The sequence below is a fragment of the Mytilus trossulus genome, unplaced genomic scaffold (assembly GCF_036588685.1).
Source record: "Mytilus trossulus isolate FHL-02 unplaced genomic scaffold, PNRI_Mtr1.1.1.hap1 h1tg000343l___fragment_1__unscaffolded, whole genome shotgun sequence".
In the NCBI taxonomy this organism is placed as follows: Eukaryota; Metazoa; Mollusca; class Bivalvia; order Mytilida; family Mytilidae; genus Mytilus; species Mytilus trossulus.
Window position 1 is genome coordinate 823,223 of NW_026963332.1, and position 27,931 is coordinate 851,153.

Sequence of the window (27,931 nt, forward strand, 5' to 3'; positions counted from 1 at the left end):
AAATTTGGGCATTTTAATATTTTTGAAATTTTTGGTGTAGTTTCCATGGCAACACAGTAATTCCAATGACTGCCAATATCATCCAAAACCAGTATATGCCGGGCACCTGTATTAAACTACAATAATTCTAAGTTTAATTATGTTGAAATAATTCACCAAAAGCAAAAATCTGGATTTTTTTCACATTTGTTCCGTTTCCATGGTAACGGCAGCCATTTTTTTTATGTTCTTAAGACCTTCTACAACCCCAAATTTTATGATTCTCATTATAGTTAACTTTCATTAAGATTGGTACCATTGGCTCCGAGGAAAACTGCCGGACAAAATAGGTGGAAGAAAAATAATAATACAGAAAGAGAAACAGAGAAAAAGCAATATGTCACCCGACATTGTCGATCGGGTGACATAAAAAAGACAATAAGAAAATAGATACTCTCATGCGTTTTCCATTATTAAATCTTGATCTTTACAAAATGAACTTTAATCAAATATAAATGTCATTTTATCCTGATATTTTGTTACAGTGGTTTTTTATTTCATATTTTGCTTATTGGCTTTCATGAAATTTATATATTGTCAAATGTTAAATAAGATCCAAAATCAGCTATGAATTATATAGTTTAATCTTAGAATTCAATAAAATGCAATTTTCCATTGTAGTCATTCATGCATAGTAACTTAGTACGCGAAAAAGTAAGTTCTATGAAAATAAGAAGTTTATGAAACTAGATTGTATAAGTGAGTTAATATACTTATCAAAGATACCTGACTTAAGATTTAGTACACCAGACGAGCGCACCAATACCTGCTAAGGGGTCAATAACACACCCACCAGTGTTGAATACGAGTCACACAATAAAGTGTGAAAAATTCTAAATTGTACTACGTTAACAATGTCTGTTTTTGTAATAGTATGCAAATTAAATTTACACTTAGAAGTTAGACAAACTTATTAAACTATTTTCCCGTGATAAAATCTGCTCTCCAAGTTCTAATAAACCAAAACGCACAGTTATTAAACATTTAGAAGTGTGATTTCATCGCTTAAAATTCTTGCTAACGCACAGTTTGGTTTAATGTTGAAGACGCTTATAAAATATGCATCAGCAAAATCAAACGTGGAGGTACTTTTGAATTTAAATCAATTTTCGAGTATGAAATCATAGTTATTGATTCTTCACCTTGTTTATAGAAATATTTATGTTCATGTAATGATAAACTGATTAATTTAGAATGAAACTTATTATACATGAATATCAGAAACAGTTAGATTTTCCACCTGCACAAAAGGACGTCAAACCTGTCACGGTCAACCAAATAGTATAGGCTCCCGGCATTTTGTTTATGAAAATGTCAGGGACTGAATTTTCGGCTCTCCCTTGACACCATTTGCGAGTATGGTCTTGATGAAACGATGATAGTCCGTATCTCCCCATCCAATGTTAATTTTCATAGGAAATTAGAAATGCTGATTTTGAGTTTTACTCAAGTTAGATTTTATGGGATTTTTGCTTTGTATATAAAGGGCATAATGATATAGATTAACTAAAACATTTTCTGTTGCAATTAGTTTGAGGTTAAATCTTAGTTTGACTTGACTACATAGTATTTGAATTTTGAGGGTCTGATTACCAATGAGCTGACTATCACACAAGTTTATTTGATTGATGAATGTCATCATAAATATACCAACACAGTGTACTGTATTCAGTCTGTGAGTAGAACAATCAAGTCCTTCTACATGTAGTAGCTTCTCTATCCATATGTCTGTCCTTCACAAATACCTATGTTGTATGATAACTAAATGTATTTTGACTGATTGATAATTAATTGACTAAGGCTGAAGTGACCCTTTATGATGCCTCATTTTGCTTCTTTTTAAGTACTTCAGACACCAAAAGCTTGCAACAAGAGAAGTTAGAGAAGGTGTCACTTATTCTTCTGGCATTGGCTTGGAAGACAACCTTTCAGATGACATTGAAGAAATTCCAAGTCCATCACTGCAACCTGCATATCTAAGTATTGAATGGTCCACTACAGTGAATAACATTTTCTTTGACATTGAAGCAACAGGCTTAGGTATAATTGCAGTAAAAAGATTTATCTCCACTATAGAAATTTTGAGTTGACATAGGTTTTTAGAATTGGTTTGATATGGTCATGTGTTGAAATTTCAACCCTATTTTTCATAAAAAAAAATTGAAACTTTATACATGTGTCTAAATTACCAGACAAATTCATTATAAAATTGATCAACTACAAAAATGATGAACCACACTAAAACATAAATTATATTCAGGTACTCTAAAAGGGTGAGATGTTTGTGCTATATATTATACTTGTATGCCTCCAAGATATTGTGTATGTAAAAAAATATGTGGTATGTTTGCCACTGAAACAACTCTTCACAAAGGACCAAATAGCATAGAAATTAACAACAATAGGTCACTGAATTCCCTTCAACAATGAGCAAAGCCCATACTTCATAGTAAGCTATAAAGAGTCCGAAAATATGTATGGCTTCTTTGCTCAAAGAACAATGTATGGTCAAATATTAGGTCTCAAATTTACAAACTAAGTTTATTCTCAAAATGGACTGTTCAGTACCCAGGTTATGTTATAGTCGTTGATTTGACAATTTTAGCTTCAGTTTACTACTTTCTTGAAAACAAAAACGGGGATCAATGAGCATTCAAATAGTATAGATAATATGAATGACCGGCTTCAAAAGCTTGGGCTTGTAAAGTTTAAAAAATTTCTAGTAAATGCATTTTTCAATTCTTATTGGCATGATTCTGTTGGCTAGTAGTACTTGTTCAACATATGCCTATCATGAAAATAATTTACCATTGTTATGCCTTTTATATTTCAGCAAGAAACTCTCACATAACACAGATTTCTGCAACATCTTACAAAGGTTCTATCAACACATATGTACTTCCAAAGAAACCAATAACACCTAAGGCACAGGAAATAACAGGGATCAAAGTTGAAGGGAGCAAGTTGTTTTGCCATGACAAGGAAGTGAAATCTGTTGGCATCAAAGAGGCTTTAAATATGTTTATATTATTTTTAGCACAATTCAAGAAAAATGTAATTATTGGTCATAACATCAAGTCATATGACTTACCAGTGCTGTTTTGTGCTGTAAATAACTGTTCCATTATAAATGAATTTTCATGTACCATTCTTGGATTTTTAGACACGCTACAACTATTCAAATCTTTGTTACCTGGATTAACCTCATATTCACAATCAAATTTGTACAATACAGTATTAAATGAAACATATGACGGTCATGATTCAATGGAGGACGTTGTTGCTTTGAGTCGTCTTTTTCATCACTTGTCTCCATCAACAGAAGCAAAACAATTGTCATCTTTTTCCTTTGATTCAGCTGCAAGGAGATATGACCACAAACAGAAAACTAAACTACTTCTTCCTACTTTGACACCTCTTACAGAGAAGAAAGTTATCACACTAAGAACTTCAAATGTAATAGCAGCAAGTGGCATGTCTTTTTCTCACCTACGCATTTCATATGCAAGAGATGGCCGCCAAGGAATAAAAGATGTTCTGAAAGAGGAGGATGTAAATGGAAAAGTGCGTGTCACCAAATCAAAGAAGATAGTGGACGCCATATCAGACTTTTTCAAAAGTTTAAAACCAGATTAGTTATGTACTATAACATGTACCTTTCATATTTGTATATCCGAATTTGAACTGAATTCCAATTTTGCTTTTGGTTATTTCATATTCAAAATTTTTAATATAGATTATGGTCTTCAGAGTGTAAATTTGTTTTCTTTAAAACTAATTGGCATGTAAATTAATGTTCAGGTATTTTTTTGTCATTGAGAATGTTAATTTTTCTATCCATTTATTATCTGAAGCATGCAATTCTGGTCTAAGCAAAAGTGGAGAGTCATCTAATTCTATTGATATTTTGGAAAATACTTTATTTCAAATTGATCATAGGGACTGTATTGAGCAAGAATTTATGTGATAATTAAAAAATATATCAGCTATTACAAATGATTGATTCTGAAAAAAATAAAGGGTATAATTTTGAGTATTGTCATGGACCTCTTGCTGCACTTATCAATATTTACATTGTAAGGGAACGTTGGTATCTGTATGGTGCCTTACATGTAATTGTTTTAATTCCCTTTGAATTTCAAGGTATAGCAACAATTGTATCATATTATGGTATGTATGATAAGTTTGTTAATTTTTCCAGTTATGATGTTAAAGGGTTAAATTTTTACAAAATTCTGGATTTTTAAACCTGGCTATTTACAAGAAACTTCCTGTGATGGTCAACATATGATTGTGTGTTACAGATTGAAAAAAAGGAAAAAGTTGGAAAACTATGTTTACTAGCTAACATCACATGATCATTTGCTCTATAATGGTATACTTTAATTTTTGTTTATGAAGTTTTTAAAGTAAAATGAGGCAGTAATACTACTGAAATTGAACAAAATATGGGCAAAACCACAGTTTTTGGAAAATTCAAATTCAGTTTATTTTCTAATTCTAACATGGATTTTTTTCTTATATCAGTTTTCAAGATCATAATACCTTCCTTATTAACTATTAATTATCAAAATATGGTTCTGATTACATTTTTCTTTTTTTACCCCATAAAGGTGGTAGAAAGTCTGGATTTTGAGTAAAATCTAGTGTTTGAAAATCTCAATTATGCTTATAAATTTTCAAATTCCAACATGGATTTTTTTCTTGTATCTGTTTTTAAGATCATTAGATCTTTCTTTTTTACCCTTTATCTTTGAAATGTGGTTTTGATTACAATTTCCTATTTTGTATGTCCTTAAAGGTTGTAAAAAGTGTAGATCTTGGGTAAAATCCATTTTTTCAAAAATTCAAATTAAGATTTTTTTTCGAATTCCAACATGGATTTTATTCTTGTATTAGTTTTAAGAATCATTAGACCTTCATTTTTAAATATTAATTTTTAAAATGTGGTTCTGATTACAATTTCTTTTTTTTTTAAGCCTTTAAAGGTCATAAAAAGTGAGGATTTTGGGCAAAATCCAGTTTTTGAAAATTGAAATGAAGATTTTTTTCTAATTCCAACATGCATTTTTTTCTTGTATCAGTTTTTAAGATCATAAGACCTTCCTTTTTAACTATTAATTATTGAAATTTGGTTCTAATTACAATTTCCTATTTTTTTACTACCTAAAAGGTTGTAGGAAGTGTGGATTTTTTGAAAAATCCATGTTATAGGTGGTGCTGAAATTTATTATCATTATGCAAACAAGTATTAATTTCTTTGCAATTTGACAAGTATTTATACTAAATATTATGAATTGTAATTGATTTATTGTTTTCTATTTTAATTATATGAGATTTTTTTTATTTAAAGGTAAAGGTATTTTTTCTATTGAAAATGTGAAGAATTACCTCCCTTTTCTGATTGTATGATAAAAAAAAATTTTGACATGGATTTCTTAATTAAACATGAAAACATGTTAAAAAGTGTTATATCTTTATTTTCTATGCCATTTTGAAGCATTCTAATTACATCAACCTGAGCAGCATACTTCCTTAAGAGAGAGCTATATCTCTTGCACGTTAAGGTTCCACTAAAGTCAAAATATAGGACACTTCATAAACATCTAAACTTTGCCTGTATTTTTCAACCTATAATGAATAAAGTCATAAACTATGAAAACATATGTTCATTTAAACAAACTTTACATATACACACAGTGTAAATTGTAAATAAACTTGAAATTGTTATGTTGTGGCCAAACCGGTTCTTGGGGTGAACACTAAATTTTCAAAAAAATCTGCAGGCCTGCAAGACGACTTAATTTGCTTAAAATTGGTATGGACGAATACTATTACATGTAATGCAGGGCAAGCCATTGTTGATTTTTTTATAAAATGTATTGATTTTCGAGTTTTAGTTAATTTTATGTATCTAAGTGAACGAATATGGAAGGTACAATACAGAAATTGGACAAATATGCCATTAAAACATATGTTTGTGACAAATCAGCATTAGCTTGCCCTGCATTACATGTTACAGTATTCGTCCATACCAATTTTAAGCAAATTAAGTCGTCTTGCAGGCCTGCAGATTTTTTTGAAAATTTAGTGTTCACCCCAAGAACCGGTTTGGCCACAACATAACAATTTCAAGTTTATTTACAATTTACACTGTGTGTATATGTAAAGTATGTTTAAATGAACATATGTTTTCATAGTTTATGACTTTATTCATTATAGGTTGAAAAATACAGGCAAAGTTTAGATGTTTATGAAGTGTCCTATATTTTGACTTTAGTGGAACCTTAAAGACACCCAATAGATTTTGAAAAAGAGCAGGCTAATGCCGCTACAAGGCAGCACTCGCACCACAAAGTGGAAAGTGATCAATAGAAGTTGCAAAACTTGTTTCCCAATCCATTATAAATAAATAAAGCAAAGACTGGGAAACACGAGCCACAAATTGGAATTGTCCAAAGGTGAACATAGAAACCACATAATCGGCATAATATTTCCCTCAACAGCTAATGAGAGAGTTAAAGATTCTGAAGGTTATCTTGCCAACGGAAATTCAAGCTAAAATGGGACAATCAAAACAAAACAGATATACCAGATTTTGTCCTATTCTGACAACAAAAGCATCGTTCCAGAGACAGGTATGTACGAATCACATAAAGTTTAACTTAGGGCGAAGAGATGAGTATGCGAGTTAATTTGCACCATTTATTCTATCTTTTATTCTTAAATCATATGGTCGCTTACAATCGATTCTCTACAAATAAAGAATAATTTCACATAAGTAAAAATACATAAATTATAATAAGATACACATTGAACTAAACAAACAATGAAAACCAAGTTCTCTCGTAAGTTAAAAATTACGTTTAAAATAATAATTAAAAGTTACGCATATTTCTAATAAATAGTATACAATGTTTTCTCTATTTGAATAAGTTTTGATGTAATAAAAAGAAAGTATACATAAAAAGTTTCTTACCAACTATAATCTGTCTAATAAAAAACAATGTGCATCCGTATGTTATCAAATAAGTCTTGACGACGAAGCGCACGTCAAAGGCGTAACGTCATAAAACAGAAACGGGAAAATGTGTTGTTCAAAAGAGCGCAACGTTACATTAGCGCTTTCATAAATACATAGTAAAAACTGTGTTTCGTATTCTTACAAGAATAAATGAATACGTTAGTTAAACAATTAATAGATAATAAACTTATAATTAAAATTTGAATTTTTCAAATCTTACAGTATGCAAGAAAATATTTTCGAAACACTATTTCATCCAAATAAGATTTGGAATTGAGCATGTGGAAAATTCCAACAATCCAGATTAAGAATGGCAATTCAAGTGACAACATTAATTATTGCCGACCATCGCCATGTGTGATATTTCTACGGCCTACACCAGTGTCCAACCCTGGATGGAGTTGCAAGTGCAAGTGAGAATCCTGATTCACAACAGAGCATGCTATTCTAAACTTAGTATAAATGTACACAACAAAGGAGTAACACAGGATATTGTTTTTGGAATAGTAGAAAAAGTAACCGCCATTTTGATCTAGTAAGCGTTCATATCCTGGTCTAAATGAAACAAAAATTTAACCCGAAAAAAATGTTTTCTGTCTGACTTAAAACAGAAAAATAATATAGAAGTTGCAGCCGGACTTTTTTGCAGTTAAAAGAATTCATTTAATAAAAACAACACACAAATACAGAGTACTATTTCAATAAATGGATTGACATATGTCTTCATCATATAATGATTTTAAGAGAGAACATTGCTTAATAATTATAAGAAATCATAAAACATGCATTAAGTACGGTAAGCATTCACTGGAGAACAAAGTTTAGGATGGTCGATATATTATGCGCTAATCAGCCAGTGCAAACTAAATACACCCAATTGTCTTAGACATACATGTATATAGAGTTGGGAGTATGATGTTTTTTTACACTCCAACGTGTTGAAGTCGAAATCACCATTCGAAAATGTTACGGACATAATCACGAATTGTATGACCATTAAAGAATATATGTTTCATTCACATATGACGATGAACATTTTCAAATACTTGAATTACAGCATTCCTTGTGAATGTTAATTTGGAAAAGCGCTTCGAAAACATAGAATAAAACCACTTTCATTTTCATTGTTTGTGACCTATTTTGTTTTGTTTACATCGGTAATTCAATGTGTGATAAGATTTTAGACAATACTATTGAAATAATCAAATTTTATTTTAACCATAGTATTTTAGGAAATATATTTGTTTAGCCCTTTTAACATTTTTTATTCGAGCGTTACTGATTAGTCTATTGTTGACGAAACGCGCGTCCTACGAAGATATAAAATTTCGGTCCTGGTATCTATGATGAGTTTATTTGATTTGTATCTGTAAATTAATTTATGATAGATAATCGCTTTAATAAAGTACACTTGCTGTTTAGAGTAAGAAAAACTTCATATTTATCACGTCGATGCCTTGTATAGCCGACTAAAAAGTAATGTTTTTTTCTCATTGATAGACCGTATAATTAGATTTAATTGTTTAAGATCCTTTTTTTCTTCTTTTATGTTGAATCTCTCCATTTTGACTTTGGTGGATACTTGTCTACTGTGCAATCATATCACATCTATTTATTTGTTTATTAAATGTTCAACTCGGAAATTAATTGAACCCTAGAACATGACACAGGACGACTTCATGCTATGTTATATCGGAAAAATGTTCGATATTCCAGGTTTAAAAAAAAAACATTTTCGTATTACATAAATGTTAATATCAATAGGATAGCAAAAAATTTCAGAAATGGGAGAAACTATACAAATCAAGTTAAAAGTTTCAAGAAAACATTAAAATTATTTTATCATTGTTTATTCAAGGTCAGAATGCTTTAATGATTTAAATTAATATTAATATATAACAAATGTTTCTTACGTTTTTGAATGTTTAAAGTATCTTGTAAGTGTGTTTTGTACACTGTGTTTGTTTGTCTTATTTTATGCTAGTCATGGTGTTGTCAGTTCGTCTCTCTCTCTCTCTCTCTCTCTCTCTCTTTTAATTTGATAAAATTGAAACAGTAATAACAACTTTCGGTCAAACATCCTGTCGATACAATATATCTGTAATATTTTGGATGGATTAAGGTTATGATTTTTCACACGGATTATGCCGTCTTTACACTTACTCCTTTGGATCTGAACTATTTGGTATAGTCTGGGAAAATATTGTTTATGTCTTTTGTGAATTGTTTTAGATAAATTAAAGAACACCAAGGTTATTCAAAAAGAGAAAGTCCATAACAATTGACCAGATTAAACGTCATGAACCAATGGAATGAGTATTCTTTCAGTTTATGTTCTACTTCAACGTGGTGTAATAAAAGGAGCCATTCGTTTACATTGTTTAAAATGTTGTCATATCGGGCCCTCTATATATAATAGGCTGATCTTGTCGGAGCTCATTTTCCATATGATTTTTTTATTTTGCAATGACAGTAGGGGATTGTAACATGTATTGCCCAACAACCAAGTACATGCTTGCTAACATAATGATCTAACAGTTTTTTTTTCATTTTTTAACCAAGTTTTCGTATTTTTACATCATAACTAATCGCATTATTCAGAAATGTACTAAAGTTTACGAATCTTTTTATTTTATCTTTTAAAAAAAGTTGAAGTTTGATGAAAAACATTAATCATATTTAACGCTTGTCTTCCCAAGATAACAATGTTGTTCTGTTTTTAATTGAACACAAGCAAAAGCAGTAAATACGTGCAATGGACAAACATTACCAATATGACTATAAGAATTTCTGACCATAAACAGTACGTTGGATACTGGATTCTTGTAACTAAGAGACTATCATATTGATTTTGAATGGGATCATCAATCAAATCAGTTCCAACAACATGCGGAACAACATCGAGTTGATACAATTCATTGCGATTTGTACCATTTTTAATTATTACACCACTGTCCTGTGTATAAGAATGTAGGGTTGAAAGCCCACAAACATGTCTATTTATTACTATCAACATGTCCCAAATCTTCACCCTATATTACAGTGAATGTAAATGATTTCAATCTGTCAAATTTGTTTTGTAATAAATAAGGCCGTTCTTTATAAAAGAGGGGACAAGATAAATAATAGTACACAAGACACAACCGAGAAAATTAAAGACTAAGCAACACGAACCCAACAAAGAACTGGGGGTGGTCTCAGGGGCTTCGGACGGGTAAGCAGACCCTGACCCACAATTGGTCACCGTCGTGTTGCTTATTTTATTACAAGCTCAGTAAATAGTCAAATTCGTTAGGTCACATCTATTTAATTTTTCAAATCATTTTATGTCAGAACCTTAAGCTTTCATGGTTGAACGTGTCAGAGCTTATGTCCTATTTGATCTTTCAAGTTTGTAAAAACAAAAAGGATATTATTATTTATTGCCTTCCAACGAAGCACTTATTTGCCAAAAAAATGATTTATGTTTTTTTCAAAGTTTGATAAAAAAAAATGATAATTTTGAACCGAAAAAGTAAAAAAAATGTTAAGCCCGGATTCGTGTTACTCATCAAATGTCTTGAGACACTGTAATTTTGATTTTTATTTGGAAAAATCAAGACAAACACATCTTTTTTGTTTCGAGCGTCACTGATGAGTATTTTGTACACGAAACGCGTGTTAAGTGAACACCTTGTTAATCACGGTACTTATTGATTACACGTGTATTATTATGTACATTAACGACGACTTACGATCAAACATTCTGTTTAGAAATTTGTTTCATATTTTGGCATTATATAAAATCATGATTTTTCTAGACGACTTTTAACGGGTTTACAGGTACTTATTTAAATCTGTACTGTTTGATCATTTTTGTCTGGGAGAAAACGATTGTATGTAGGTGATATTGGCCTTGAAACAAAATACTATTAAACCCTAAGGTAAATTCATTAGGGGGTTTATTCCACATACACTGATGAGATCAATCGTTAACCACCAACGGAAAGTGTACCCTTAGATTTGTACTTAGTATCCTTCGACCTTTCTTAGTTATTAGATTTTTGTTTTGCACTATTTGCAACTGATTTGGTATAGTTGTTTTCTTATTGTATACATGTCACAAGCAATAAACTTGTAATCATGTGCATGTCCTTGGTTGTGTGTGGCATTTTGTTTCGATTATTGTGTTATTACTTTTATTTGAGTTCTCTGTTTTGCAATGCATGTTTGGGATTGGTAATTTTCTACCAACGAAGGTCATGGTAAACAACTTAACTATTCTTTTTTTACCTTCATATTGTCTTGTTTTGTCTGCATTCTAATATCATTAACTTATTCTTCCATAATAAATGTATTTTTTTTTATAATGCATTTCTTTTTTATTTGCACACGAACATTAGAAGATGTACACACTTTTATGCACAATAGTTATATACAATAAACAGAAGATATACAATGTATTTGATAGACACAGCTGTTATAATTTAGTACATTTCAAAATATGATTGCAAGACAAAGGCTGTTTGGATATGATATATATATTCAATAGATGTGGTGATTATTGCTTTTTTTGTGTTTGCTTTTATGACAGTACAGACATCTAGGGGTTCCAGCAATTCTCTGCCCTACTGAGCATTTTTATAAAATACATTTTTTTTCTATTAGTAACCTTTTTTTTAAATATATTTTTAGTGCTATCATTTTTATTTTTACCATTTATAATTTGCTTCTATAAATGTAGAATTTTTATTACAGAAGTATTAACATTTTTATGTCAGTTTTATCTGTTTTTGTTGGAATACAAAATAAAACCAAATCAATATTTAAAATTAGTTTTATTTCTGTCCTCTCAAATATCCAAGAGTTAAGGTCTTCTCATAATTTTGATATATATGGATAAGTCCAGAATATATTTTTTTATTGTTTCGACTCCTCCGCACCCAAATATTTATCAAACCCCATATTTCAGGCAGTATTGCAGCTCATATATGCCAGTAAACTAGAAATGAAAGATTCAACAGATACTAGAAGGTCTGCTTCTAACCTTGATCTTTTCCTTAATACTGGCAAATGAACTGGTAAATAGTCTAATTCGGTAGGTCAAATTCATGAAAGGGAAGGGGATTGTAGTTACGACGTAAGGAACATATCCGATATCATTTGTGAAACGGTTATTCCATAACGGTCAACCAACTCGTGATGGTGTCCGTAAAATTTACGGAGGGATGATTTCAACTTCACCATTTGGAACTCTTGATTTAATAGCTTCCTTGTGAGCAGTAACCCTCTATCAAGAAAATCATGATAGGAAATGGAAGAACGGGAATATCGTTTCAATTGAGAGATATATACCCCGTATGCAGGTGCTGCTGAAATGTTGCTACTTAGAAATGGAAAGTTCACAATTGGAAAGCTGAAATCATCTGTTTTGTCGTAAAGTTTTGTCTTCAACCGACCCTCATTGTCAATTTCTAGATGTAAGTCAAGATATGAAGCTGACTTAACTGTATCTGTAGTATCCTTTATCTCCAATTCAATGGGATAGATGCGTTCCACATAGTCACCAAATTTTGAATTGTTTAGTGAAAGAACGTCATCTATATAGCGGAAAGTAGAGTTAAAGGATATTGCTAACTTCTTATTTTTCTTCCTAAGAAGTTCCTGCATGAAGTCAGCCTCATAATAATAAAGAAACAAGTCAGCAAGTAGAGGGGCACAGTTTGTTCCCATTGGGATGCCGACAGTCTGTTGAAAAATACGTCCTCCGAACGTAACAAATATGTTGTCAATCAAGAAATCAAGCATCTTGATAATATCGGTTTCAGAATTTTTTTGGTTTGAATCAGAGTGATTCTTTACAAAGTAGGATTTATCCCTCCCTAAGACAAGATACTTGTATCTACGTTGGCCATTCTTTTTTATGAAGCAAAGTAATACCAACTCTTTTAATTTGTCTTTAAGTTTGGAATGTGGAATACTGTGGATTCATTTATTTTCGTGGGTACCAATTTTCGTGGATTGTGGAAAACTAACATGTTTGTGGATATTTGATTTCGTGGTTTCGCCGAAGTCTGCATACAACCCATAAGAAAAAATGTCATTCGTTGAACATTTTATTTCGTGGTTCAACTGTTCCCACGAAATCCACGAAAATTGGTATCCAACGAATAATAATGAATCTACAGTACTTGTGTAAAGAGAAGAGAAGTCAAATGTTTTAATACTGTTACAAGATGAAAGAGAGTTAGATTGTATGTACTCTAAAAGATCTTTGGAATTTTTAAGTATCCACATCTGATTCACGCCTCCTCTAGAATAGGCAGTTTCACAATAGCTTTGAAGCCCGTCTTTGATTGCTGATAAAATGGATGTTAATAATTTAGAAAGAGGTTTTGTGGAGCACTTGGAAGACCCAGCAATATACCGCTGTTTGTAAGGACACTTATGTAGTTTAGGTATCCAATACAGTGATGGAAGATCCAGTTCTTCATCTTTGGTTGAAATACCAAAGGAACAAAGAACAGACCTATGATTATCCAGGATTTCCTCTTTGGTAAGTGTCGTGAGGGTATATGTTGAGTTTCCAAGTGAATTGTCTATACCTAATTCGTTTATCAAGCAATTAATGTAATGACTTTTACAGACAAAAACGATGTTATTTGGGGCTTTGTCTGCGGGGACAACAACATATTTATCATGGAGGTCGGATAGGTGTTTAGCAACATTTGGGTCTTTAAAGATTGACGTAGCATGGGCATTGATGGACCCATTCAGTTTCTTAATTCTGATTTGTATTAAGGACCTCACTGCCTTTATCCATTCGGATAGAGTGTCTATGTCTTCCTTCTCGCGCTTAGCCCATTGCCTGGCATAATCCTCGACTGAATCCATCAAAATTTTAAAGTTGTATTTCCAATTGATGGATTTAGGCTCACGATATTTCGGACCTTTCGATAACACGGACTTAGTTTTTTTCTGCGGGGAAACAAAACATTCACTCTGTGGTTAAAGTTTTTAGAATTTTAATAACTTTCTCCAACTATCCTGGGTTTGTACCAAACTTGGACAGAAGCTTGTTTATGATCATAAGAAAGTATCCAGAAGTAAATTTTGTAAAAATAAAATTCCATTTTTTACCGTATTTTACTTATAAATGGACTCAGTTTTTCTGCGGGGAACCATTACATTCACTCTGTGGTTAAAGTTTTAAAAATTTTAATAACTTTCTTAAACTATCCTGGGTTTGTACCAAATTTGGACAGAAGCTTGTTTGTGATCATAAGATTGTATCCAGAAATAAAGTTTGTAAAAAGATTACTCCGTTTTTTCTGTAATATACTTTTAAATGGACTTAGATTTTCTTACAATCATAAAATAGTAACAAGAGGAATATTTGTATTCATTTTTTTTCTCATTGTTGTTGAGCCTGCGATTTACAGCAAAAATAGGCGAGACACTGGGTTCCGCGGAACCGTTACAAATTTTTTCTAATATTGGAAATTCTGCTTAAAGAAGTAACCATTCATGAATATGACCTTATAGATTGTGAAATATATGCTTCATTGATAAAATTAGTAAGGATTCCCTGGAACCCAGTGTCTCACCTACTTTATGAATCTTATAAATGTTTAAAGAAATTTAAATGCAGACTGTATGTAATTTTCACTGGAAGTCCATAAGTTACATACTGAAAAACAGGAAATATATTTTTACAAAATTTTCTTCTAGAGACTAGCTTTTAATCATAAACAAGTTTGATAGAAATCCAGAATAGTTTAAGAAAGTTATTCTAATTTTAAAACTTTAACCACAAAGTAAATGTAATGTTAACTGGCAGAAAGTCCATTTATAAGTAAAATACAATTAGACTGGTGTTTTTATACCCCACGCAACGAGTTGCGGAGGGTATAATGTTTTTGACCCGTCTGTCCGTCCGTCAATCAGTCCGTCCGTCAGTCCTGTTTCTTGTCATCGCAACTCCTCACAAACCACACAACAGAATTTCAGAAAAAAACTTTTCAGATAATAAGGGCATACTATGTAGTTGTGCATATCGACGGGAAATTGCGATTCAATTTTTTTTCTAGGAGTTCGCCCCTTTGAACTTATTTACTTTTAATGTACTACTGCAACAGTTTGTCATCGCAACTCCTCTCAAACCACACAACAGAATTTCACGAAACCTTTTCAGATAATAAGGACATACTATGTACTTGTGCATATCGACGGGAAATTGCGATTCAATTATTTTTCTAGGAGTTATGCCCCTTTGAACTTATTTACTTTAATGTACTACTGCAACAGTTTGTCATCGCAACTTCTCTCAAACCACACAACAGAATTTCACGAAACCTTTTCAGATAATAAGGACATACTATGTAGTTGTGCATATTGGCAGGAAATTAATTTTTCTTATACAATTTTTTTTTCTTTCACTTATTTAATTTCTCCAATGACAATGTGGGGATGTGGGGTATGTGAGCGTGCTCACTAAGGTTCTTTATTTTTTACAAAATTTATTTCTGGATACTATCTTATGATCATACACAAGCTCCTGTCCAAGTTTGGTAGAAGTCCCTGGCCAGGACAGTTTAAGAAAGTTATTTAAATTTCAAAAACTTTAACCACAGAGTGAATATTTTTGGACGCCGTCAACAACTACAACGATCCTGACGACAGAATGAAACATTGCTTAGTCTTGCATTTTTGACAAAAGTGGAAGGCTCTACAACAGTCACATAAGTTTTTAGGTCTTATCTAGGATTATTTCTTATGAATGCTTGAGTGTATTTGATATTTCATCTTTTTAAAAGATTCAAATATAAATCAAAGATTGTTATAATTAATGAATATTTATATTTAGAATGCAATAGAACAAAAGATGAAGCCAGCATTTGATTGGTTAGCTGATCCAGCAGCTTTGGTTGGTAGCTCAGGTATGGAAAACATATATGCTTAGGTTTTTTCTTAGGGTTATTCCAGTGGGTGGTGTTTATAAAAAGTGTAGTTCCCTACCATACATTTTCCCCTGGAATAGCCCCATCAGAAATGGTTCTACTTTTGGTGCATAGTGCAAGCTTAATATGACTATTGTTTATTAAGCACTGTATAAGTTGAGATTGATAAAGTGTAGGGACTTTGATAAAAATAAGAAACAAACTTAAAAAACTAACTTACCTATCTGCCTGTTATCTTAATTATTTCAACATGGCAGTGGAAACACATTTTTTTTAGCTGATTAATAAACATAAAAATTGTTTTGTTATCTTGCCCAAGAAATTTTTCAACATCTGTTCAGACCTTTTTGAAAACCTGAACATTTTAATCTTTTTAAATAGGTGACAAAGCTCTGAGTCAGATTTTAGAAGATGCTTGTAAAGTTGCAGAGAGATGTACAGACCCAGCGGATAGGGACAGAATTCTTAAAACTGTAGGAGACATTGATTCCATGAAAAATGCCTTGTCAGAACTGAGAGTTCAAGGAAAGGTAAAAGAATATATTAATGCAATTTTCAAGTTGTCCTATTCTATCAACAATGAACAGTTTTGATAATGTGACAATAAAGTCATATGTATTCCTTTTATATATATTTCAAAATTAGGCAAACATTTGAATAATTTGGTGTGTCTGTGTCTCTTTTATGAAAAATGAATTAAAGTAAGATTATAGTTAATCAGACATTATCACAACAACATAAGTGGCCAATCTATGGTCTTCAACAATAAACAACATTGTATACAAATATATAAAGTGTAATTCCAAATCTCATTTCATTTCCATATTTTTTTTATAATTTTATTCATTTTAAACATTTTCTTTCACTTTTGCATATAAATTTAAACTTGCTATGTGACTTTTATCAATCAATTTGCTTAGGATGAAGTTTATAATTTTTCAAAATTAATTTTGCTTATAGGGAAGTAGTCCTCAAGCCATGTCCCTTGCCAGAGAAATACAGAACAAATTGAAGGATCTTCAGAATCTCAGAATCTAACACAAGCAGGAACCATGAAAACAGAAAGGTCTGGTATTCGTAAACCTGCACCAACAGTAGAAGGCAAGGTAGAACAGGCAAGGCAATGGTTGGCAAATCCTGCCTTGGATGATAGAGGTCTAGGTTAGTTTACTTCTTTAATATTGGCCAATTACTGGTCAGTTATCATATGGCTCACCAAGATAAGACTAGGAGCTTTATTAAAACACCTCTATTAAAACAAAATCATTATTAAATGCCAATAAGGAATTTGGTTCAGGTCTTAAATCAATTTTAGAATTAAATGTTGAAAATGATTACTTTTATAAAACGGTTTCATGGGTTGTAAAGCAATCAATAACAATAAAGACATTGAAATAATATTTTTTTTCACAGGTGAACAAGCAACTAAACTAGTTGTAGCTGAAGGTCGCAAGGTTGCTGACTCCTGTACTGGGCCCCAGAGATCTGAATTTTTGAGACTTTGTGATGAGACAGAGATACTGACTCATCAGCTATCAGATCTTATCAGAAGAGGACAGGTATTTAACTGATGAGCTTTGCCTTACAACTATTAGAGATATAGCTCTTGTCTAGATAAAACCTTTCTGCACAAAGCAATCATCAGTAAAGTCAGTGTTTATTGACCCAAACCTTCCATTGATTGATTTTAAAGTTTGTCAATTTTTGTTTATCAAAAATGTGCCAGAAAATTTCAGCCCAAAGAGTATTTCCCCAAAACATGGAATTCAAACTATTCATCTCGAGTGGTATTCTTTATGACCGTAATTCATTGGTAAGATGTAGCGAAGGTAAATTGAGGTTAGAGTGTCACCTTTCAAGGCACTTGCTGTCATAATTTTTCTTTAACTAATTACATACATACTATTTTCCTGCATGCATATTAGCAAGGATAATATACCTTGCTTATAGTTTCTTCTTCAGTATTGTGAAAAACCTTTAAATCAAAAGTTTTCTTTGAAATATGTAACACACCTTATTACTATTTTATATCATTTATAATTATGTATATAAGTAATAGTATGCTTACATTATAAAGTGTTGAAAGATAATATCTTTAAATAGAAATGTTTGATGTTATAAGTAATGTATAATTGTTTTCAGGGTGACTCTCCTCAAGCTAAAGCCATAGCTAGACAACTTACTGAGAAACTTCACAACCTACAGGCTAAAATACAGGAGGCACTTGTTAATCAGGTATGGAGAAATTTTTCTCTAATGTAAATTGCAATTGACAGAAACATTGTGAAAAAAAGCAAAGCAGAACAATTTTGTGATATTAAAGGTCCAGACTGTTGCGTTTACTATTGCTATTTTGATGCCACATCTTTGATAGTAGAGAGGCATTATGGTCAGTGGGTCTGTTCGTCCATTTGTCTGTCTGTCCCTCTCCAGGTTAAAGAGTTTGGTCAAGGCAGTTTTTTTATGAAATTGAAGTCCAAGCAACTTGAAACTTAGTACAGATGCTCCCTATGATAGGATCTTTCTAATTTTGATGCCTAATTAGAGTTTTGAAATTAATTCTACGGTCCATAGAAACATAGAAAATATTTGACTTAAAGTTCTTTAAAATAATTCATAGATATAAGACTTTTTACACAGAAACATATAATGATACAGCCTGTATTTTATTCTGACAGGTTGCAGAAGACTTTATAGATATAACTTGACTTCTCAAACAACTTCATGATGCTTCTCTGACACCACTAGGTAAGATTGAGTGATAATGATCAAAGTATGCTTGGACAAAGACCTTAGACTTATTTAGGGATATTCATTGAATAAATATGTATGAGGGTTGAATATAAAATGATTTTTTGTTGTTGAGGGAAAAAAGTATGGAAGCAAATGAAACTGTTACAAATGAATATAAGAATTATGGACAATAAATTATACAAAAAAAATGTTTCCTTGTACTTTTTTTCCAGGAAAAGGCTTTGTTTAGTACATATATTTAAAGGATAAACCAAAGCTTGGATTCCTTAACCAAATAATATTTCTTTGTTGCACTTCTTCATATTTATTTTCTTAATGTATGTGGAGACTTTATAAATAAATATCAGGTATAACATTTTACATATCACAACAACTGCCAACACTTGAGTCGAGCAAGAATACTGTAGATTCATTATTATTCGTTGGATACCAATTTTCGTGGATTTCGTGGGAACAGTTGAACCACGAAATAAAATGTTCAACGAATGACATTTTTTCTTATGGGTTGTATGCAGACTTCGGCGAAACCACGAAATCAAATATCCACAAACATGTTAGTTTTCCACAATCCACGAAAATTGGTACCCACGAAAATAAATGAATCCACAGTATATGGAGACATACAAACATAAACAACAAGAAACATCTCATTGTCCTGATAGTCTGACTTTGTACAGCACAAAATGAGGAAGGGTTTTAATGCCAAATAAATATTATGTCACTTCAATGAGATACTTTCAACTTGAACCAACCAGTGTAAGGACTATGGTTGACAGTTGTTTTTGGATGTAATCAGAAGGTTTGCTTGTTTCTTTAGGTGTTCCAGGAAGGGAGGAGAAATTTGATGATAGAGCCAGGAACTTTGAATCTCATGCTTCTAAACTGGCTGACACTGCCAACATTGTTGCCACAGCTGGTGGCTGTAATAACAAGCATAGAGTTCAGGAAATCTTCAAAACTTCTAATCAGGTAAAATAAACTGGTTTTAAGTTAACACTACAAATAGTCATTGCTGTAATTCATTATTTTTTACATGGCCATTAGATGTAAAATAAACTTTTGAAATAATTCAGGTAACCATTTTTTTGAAAGTTATGAAATGACACATAATTTTCTCTTTCAATGATCACTATTTACCTGAATAGTTAGTAAAATAAACTTGAAAATCACATTTTTATGTCCCAATTCCATAATTTTGAACTTAATATTTCTTACTATTGTTATAGGTAAATGATCTGACACCACAAGTAATAACTGCAGCTAGAGTACTATTTGCTAATCCTAACAATCAGGCTGCTATAGAACATTTTGATCAGATGAAGAATCGCTGGGCTGGTAACGTTGAGAGACTCAGAGCACTTGTTGATGAAGCTGTGGATACTCCTGCCCTCATTAAGGCTGAAGGTAAGTTGTATATATCCTTATGGTTTTCATTAATGTGCTTAATTTCTTTGGAAGCTCTCTTTGTTTTGTTGACAAATTTTTTTTTGTCTTGGGGAAAGAATTGATGATGAATTTGGGTCACATATTAGTTTGTATTTGATCTTTGAAAGTAATCATAGTGCTACTGTTATTAAGAACCATTCAATAATGTGGTTCAATTTATATTCATTGCTGTCAATTTTTGCCTGAGTGAGGATTACATTTTTTTGTTGGATTTTGATTTCATTGTTTTTCAAATTGTACTTCACTAAACATTTGAATTCTTAACCATTGGATCATTGAGGGTTTTCACTAAGATTAATGAATTCACCGATATGTTTTGACATTATCTCAATTTTCAAACATATTGTATCCAAAAATGATAACAATGTATCTGTTATTAGGACATTGTATAATTTTGTTTTACAGAGGAAGGTATTTTAAGAGACACTGATCGGGTTGAAGAAGGTATCCGAGGAAAAGATCCACCAAAGATTGTGGCAAATGCTTCAAACATTGCCCGACGAGCCTACAGAGTATTACAAGTAGGAGAAAAGGAAGTAGAAAATAGTGAAGATCCTGCCTACATTGACAGGGTCAGAGACTCTGCAAATACACTCAGAGATAGTAAGTTTTATTTACCTACATTGACAGGGTCAGAGACTCTGCAAATACACTGAAAGATAGTAAGTTTTATCACATTATATTCAAACATTAAGTTTGAGTGGATATGACTAAGTTAACTTGGCACAGTTATATCTGAATGCTTGTAAAAGATAGCTTTTTATGAACAGGTTTTGTTACCTGAACAGTTGGATTTCATGCTAAAGACAGGTCTGTTACTATAACAGTTAAGTTGCATGCTAAAGACAGGTCCAGTTACCTGATCAGTTGGATTTTATGTTATAGACAGATTAACTTACCTGATTCCATGTTTAAGACTGGTAAAATAAGTAATTGTCATTGCAGTATGCTTACAACACTCCTACCAATGTTTAAATCACTGTTGAATAGTATAAAAATTGAGCTTTTTAAAATGTTTTCAGCCATAACACCAATGGTACAACATGCCAAGAACTTGTCCATGAACCCTGGTGATAGTAATGCAGCCACAAACTGGAGGAAAGCTAATTAAGCTGTGAGTAGTAGTTATTTTGTATATCATATGATATGGTGATAAGACAGAGGAAGTGGAGAAATATAAAAATGTTAATATTTTGACTTCTTTTATAATTGACTGAATATGAATAACTTTTGTGTTTAAAATCATTTTATTTCATTTACATTGTTGTACTTTATACTCTGCATTATTAAACACATAACACAAAACATTATTACTCATACAGCATGTCATGATTTATAACTGATTGCTTCAGATCACACAAGTTCAATCTAAAAAAAAGAGTTACGCGCCCTTGAATTTTGCGCCTTCAAAAAATCCTGGGGAGAACACTGGTTATATTTATAAATTCAGCATGCTTTCAAAATATATTTGAATAAGTTATTCAAATAGGAAATTGTACATGTGAAGTACTCTTAGTAAGTTCAATTCTCTTTTTTTTGTTAAATGAAATTAAACTTTATAGAAATAAAATAAAAAAGTAAAATGAAATTAAACTTATTAAGAAAAAAAAGGTTACACAAGCAATATCTACAAATATTTTAAAATTGGCAGAAATAGATTTGTTATTATTTTAGAGTCATATCCCAACAAATCTGATGGCAAATTCCATTATATAGATGTTCCAGACCGTATGAGTATTTGGACCGTACGCGTACGGTCCGGACCGTATGCGTATACTCGTACGGTCCGACCATACGCGTACGGTCGGACCGTACGAGTATACTCATACGGTCTAGTACGAGCTGGACCATACCGATATTTGGACCGTATGGGTATATTTTAGACAAACATTTATCAACAAACTTTTATTGAGTTTTAATAATTTACTACAATTAGATAAATAAAGTGAACTAGTGAACATTTAATTGAATTTGAATAGTTCTGAAATTAATTGTCTATCAACATCCTGTTTTGGCACTCTCGGCCCTGGTGACACTTGCTGCCACAAGGAACGTCTGATTTCTTACATTTGCATGTCTTTGTCAGGCATGTTCCTTTACATTTGCATCTTTTACTTGCAAGAGAAAAATTTGCTTGTTTTGCGGCCGCATGCAAGGAAATTCCGTTTGTACTCCAATGTTCAGTTTCTATTTTCCTTGTCAAAAGTTCAATATCACCCATATCATAACACGATTTCAATGTACCAAATTCGCATGATAGCTCGTACAAACTCGCATCTTTTCCGATGATATCATCAACCCTACATAATAATCTGGGAAGATCTCCCGATGCCCTATCAACAACTGGTATTCGCACAGTGACAAAGCTACCTTTTTCAATTTTTGCATTAGTTTTTGACTCTTTTTTATTATATTTTCTCATTGTATTTTCAACAGATTTCTTATAATTTTTGTCAAGTATCTTTCGTATTCTGTCGTGAGAAGTCATTTGTTCATCATCCATTGCTATGGTACAGTTGTTGTCCTCAGGAGGGTCGGTTATAATGTCATTCAGAATCATAAAATCATCAACTGCCATGATTTCGTCCTGTGTCGGTCTGTAGTCTGTACCATCGTATTTCTCTGTAGATATTTCTGAGGTTTCAGTTCATCTTCGTTTTCGGGCAGGTTGAACAGTTTCTATCTTTAAATCGGTTTCAGCATCCGGCTGTGAGTCGGTGTCAGCATCTGTCTGTGAGTCGGTCTCAGCTTCAGTCTGTGAGTCAGTCTCGTTTTCTGCCTGTGAGTCAGTCTCGTTTTCTTTCTGTGAGTCAGTCTCTTTTTACGTCTGTCCGTCAGTCATTACGTCTCCTTCTGCTTCAATCATGTACTCAATATTCTCTTCGTCAATGAACTCATCAGTCTCTTGCGAACCTACACAAATACCATCATTAGCTTTTTGACCAAATACAGCTTCAAAAGGTGTCATTTGATACTAGAATGACACTGTGTGTTAAGTGTATACTGTATCTCATACAAAAACTCAAGCCATCCTGAGCCAGGTTTGTCTGCTCGTTTTGATGCCAACAGTTTGTGAAGTGAGTCATGAACCTGTTCCACTAAACCCTGTGTTCTTGGATGCCTAGGTCTTCCTGTTATTATCTTAACATCTCCATCGCCGGGCCAAAGTTTTAAAGTTTCTCTAATTACTGCGTTGCAAAATTCTCTCCCGTTGTCATGCTGTAGGATAGACGGAAGACCAACAACAGAAAACACATGCACTGATAAATTGTGTGCTACTTCATCTGCAGACTTATTCATCTGAGGCCAGAAGAAATTAAATTTTGTATAATGGTCAATGTAGTGACCGATCCAACAGTATTGCCCGTCTGGGTCAGCACGTTTGTCAACTAAGTCTAACTGCCCCCTGTGCATAAAATATTTTGATGTGATGGGCGTCAATGGAGCAACGTTTCTTTGTGGCTTTTTACATGCACACTGAACACATCCTTTGATGAATTCCATGCATGCTTTTCTTGGAATCCCATAATACGTTTGTTCAACGTCCTTGTACAATTTATGGTATCCTGTATGAGCCCTAGCTCCCTCGTGTACAGACTTCAGTACTTCAAATATCTTATCAACTGGAACATCTTTTTTCCAATTGGCGAGAATTCCCATTCTTCTAGATTCCTACAAAGAAAATAAATCAATTTAAAAAGGGAAACAAATGAAAAACTTAAATTAGATAAAAAAAAAGTATTATAATACTCATATCAAAAGAGATAAAGTTTTAAAAAACAAAAAAAAAATAGAATAGTAGTTTGTTCCCCCCTTTTGATTAACACAAGTTGAAACGATAGATATCGGAGTCAAATTGGATGGTGACTGATGATTATGATAATGATGTAGAGGCGGATAATAGTGATAATGATGATGTTTATGATGGTTATTGGTGATAATGGATGGTTGATATGTCGAATTCATATTCAGCACACCAAGTAACCATTTCACCACTGAACGAAAGTTGATATTATGATAATAGGAGAAAACACAAGAAGTTGGTAAGATTATATGTAATTCAAACTAAATAAAGATTATTCTTAAACCTCACCTCATTTGCGGGAATGCAGAGTTCGTTTTCCATTCCAAATTCAGGACAATTGATCAATGCGAATTGCTTCTCCTTAACATATTGTCGGAATCTCGCTGAATCCCCTTTCCCTTTTATCAAAACACTTCTAATTCTCTCAGTTTTCTCACAAGTAAACAGCTGGTTTGACGGTTTTTCCAGTAAAGTTCCTAAATGTTCTACAAACTTTTCTTCCCACATTTTGTTAACTTCTAAATAATCTGATAACTTCAATTAAGTGAGCAATATTCAATTTCGTGTACATGTATTTCTGACATGAAATATATTACATGGGTTTAACGGATTAAATTAACGCGACTTTTTTGAATAATTAAAATATTATGTTTTTATTCCAATTACTATTTAAGATTTTATATTAATTCGAGATTTCAGTTATGTTGACCTGTAGTATACATTCGTATCTTAGGAACTTGATCTACTTCTTAAAATCAGTCAGACCGTACGCGTACAGTCCAAATACTCATACGGTCTGGAACATAGACAAGGGAACATTGGCTAATGTGTAACTATCTTGTAAATGAGAAATATCAGAAAGACAACTTTCCAGAAATCATGTGACACACAGTTAAATAATGTAAAATGATTGAAAGGCTAGCAAGTTTGAAAATTTTCATAAGGTCAGCAAATTTCTTGTTTGACACCCGGTGAAACTTTGAAGTGATAATATCATGAAAATGTTAATTCAATTCTTGATATTTTGACACCAGAATCTTGTAAACTGTCAAAATCAAATTTTCAGTTGGGGTAAGGAGATATTTGATTTACATTAGAAAGTAGTCAACACTTTAAAAGTAATAAGAACAGAAAATAAACATCTGTCAAATTGTTTGGAATAAGGTGTAAAGGATTTGAACTAAATTATTCTGAAATTTTTGAAAATACTCCCACTTCTCATTAATGCCTAAATTTAATTTACTTGTATAAGAAGAAATGATTTTCTCTTATCCTTGTGCAACATAACAATATTACAGTATTGATGATGATTTAATATGCAGTATATATAATGACTTTTGTATATACCATTTTACTGTCTGTTGGTCTGTTCACAAGTTGTAAACATGGTAAAGAATATTGGTTGAAGAAAGATTCCATTTGATATTGAACTTTTATTTAAGGTGGTCATTCAAGAGTTATGTGATTTTAACTGTTAGAAAATGTGCTTTATTTTTTGCAGTCAAATTTATTTGTAAATGATTTAAGTGTAGCATGTATGGATCATTTAGGATCTTGCTTGTCAATACAGGAAGATGCAAGAATTAAAAAAGAGATTAAGAATTGTATAACTCACTTTTCCTTTCAGTTGATAAATGGTGTTGCTGGTGTTAGGGATGCAGTGACTGTGAGTAGGGGAGAAGATATGTTCCCTCCCCCACCCCCTCCAGATATGTCTCAACTCAATATCAATGGTAAGTCTAAATTAAGTATTACAAGTCCCTTTTCATCATCAAATCTTCTCTCAACTCAATAACTCAATATCAATGGTGAGTTTAAATTAAGTATAACAAATCCCTCCTAACATAAAGTCTTCTCTCACTAATTATCAATGGTAAGTCTAAATTAGGTATAAGACCCTTCCTTTTCATCCATGATTTTTCTCAACACATTCAGCGAGGTATGTCTGTCTCTTCTATAATTTCCAACTCAATATATTTCAATGGTAAGTCTAAATTCAGTATTTGAAATCCCTTTTTTCTTCCATCCTTTTATCAACCTGTTTAATGTTTTGTGGCTGAATCCTCTATAATCTATCAACTCAATAGCAGTGTTGAGTCAAGAAAGTATCAACTTTCAATAACTTCAGATACAAAGAAATGGTTAGTCTATAATATTGGTCACACATTGAAATTAGCTACATCGCTTTATGAGTTTAAATGGAGTTTGCCCAATTATTAGCACAATTAGATGTTGTAAAAAGTTGAAACATTTCAATTCTGTATGAAAAGTAAAATACACTCAATGTGTTCAATAAGTTTTATGTTCACCTCAAATCCAACACCTTTTAACTTGAATGGATGATTTTCACAATTAGATTTTTATGAATATGGTCCAATTAACAATGAATTACTTCTAAAATCGTTAATTGATGTATTCTGAATCAACAAAAAATGTATCTGATGTAAACAAGAAAAACTTTTGTTATCTAAAATTTGTCTTCTAAATATTTATTGAAATGGGGAAATCATCCTTATCACTGAAAATCTAGATAATAACTAAAAATGGCTATACTGTGAAATGGACACATGAATTTTAGATATTAACTTGGGAACTTTCAATCCATCTAACTGCTACAAACATTTATATTTCCCTGTAACAATATTTGAATGTTGTCATCCTGTTTAAGTAATGGATTTAAAATTGTTGTGAAACATGATCAGAAAGCTTGACAAAATGTACCGTCTTTTGTTGTAAATCTGTATGTATTCATATTAATATTATTGCTCATAGATGGCTTTACAGGAACAGGGAGGAGGACAATTTCTCCAATTTCTATTTCCGGTAATAATACTATAACTTTTTTTATTGCACAAATTACTTATTGGGCAGCTGTATAAATCCTGCTGAAATATTCAATATTTTGCCTTCCCAGAATTCTTTGCAGTTTTCAGCCATTGATGTATATTTTTATGTATTTAAATATTTTAGTTTTATGTATAGTTTATTATATATTTTATGTATAAATGTAGATAGTTATTTTGTTTTGATGTTGTAAACGTAGATTTGCAAGAATTTGGTGACATATGGAACGGCCAGAAACCAGTACAAGCTTCAGCAGTGCCTAGCACAGCATATAGTCCAAAACCCCCACCAGTAGCCCCTAAATCACCGAGGGTGATAGCTAGAGGTAGAATCCAAGCATGTGTACACTGAGTGTCACACCCCTTTTTTGTCTTAACAAACCACATTGTGTTCTTTAATTTATATGTTGTTCACAGCATAAGACATATTGTCCACATTGTAATTTTCTGTACATACATGTATACATATATGTTAGAGTCAAATCTATGTCTGGTCTTAAAATGGTTTCCTATCCTCAGATCTGTGTCATGTGACTTTACGACAATCAAATCTATAGCCTTTTGTTTTTTGCAATCCTTTTTCTTTATAAAGAAGATTTTTTGTGACATGACTTGACCTTGAACAAGCAAATATAGAATGTCTTAGGGTTAAAAAACTCAATCCTACTATACTCTGGCACTGTTGTTTAACAACACATTATTACAAACTGTTAAAAACCAATTGGAAAGAGCTAAACCCATCAAATGGACATAAAGCACACAATTAAATTAAGAAAAAAAAAAAAAAATGAAAGACAAAACTATTTTTACTGTTCGGCCTTGAAGATGTTATTGACAAAACTCATTTCCTGAAGACGTCGACACGCAAGACTGCATGACTTGATAAAATGGACACAGATTTGAGAAAAGATAGGACATAGATTTGTGATATCTATGACGCAATGTAGACTAGAAAAAAAAGAAGACAAATGTTACTTTTACTGTTTGGCCTTCAAGATGTTATTGACAAATCATATTTCCTGAAAGATGGTTTGAAAATTGTGACCTCAGCAAAAAATACAGTGCATGACTTGATCAAGAG

The 27,931-nt window shown here is 32.0% G+C and overlaps 1 protein-coding gene and 1 pseudogene across 1 annotated transcript; both read left to right on the top strand.

Moving 5' to 3' along the window:
• Positions 1-1,233: 1,233 nt before the first annotated feature.
• On the top strand, positions 1,234-3,675 carry LOC134701785 (uncharacterized). Its single transcript, XM_063562910.1, has 4 exons — positions 1,234-1,320; positions 1,884-2,079; positions 2,873-2,998; positions 3,203-3,675. Exons 1-4 carry the CDS (start codon positions 1,234-1,236, stop codon positions 3,673-3,675), a joined length of 882 nt encoding a protein of 293 aa, XP_063418980.1.
• A 2,292-nt stretch (positions 3,676-5,967) lies between these two features.
• The window catches only part of LOC134701787 (vinculin-like), a 41,883-nt pseudogene continuing 19,919 nt past the window's right edge, over positions 5,968-27,931 (top strand).

Coding starts and splice junctions, on each gene's coding strand:
- LOC134701785 (XM_063562910.1), top strand. CDS start 1,234: ATGAAACTTATTATACATGAATATCAGAAACAGTTAGATTTTCCACCT. Junction 1,321..1,883: donor CTGTCACGGTCAACCAAATA/GTATAGGCTCCC, acceptor CTTCTTTTTAAG/TACTTCAGACACCAAAAGCT. Junction 2,080..2,872: donor CATTGAAGCAACAGGCTTAG/GTATAATTGCAG, acceptor TTTATATTTCAG/CAAGAAACTCTCACATAACA.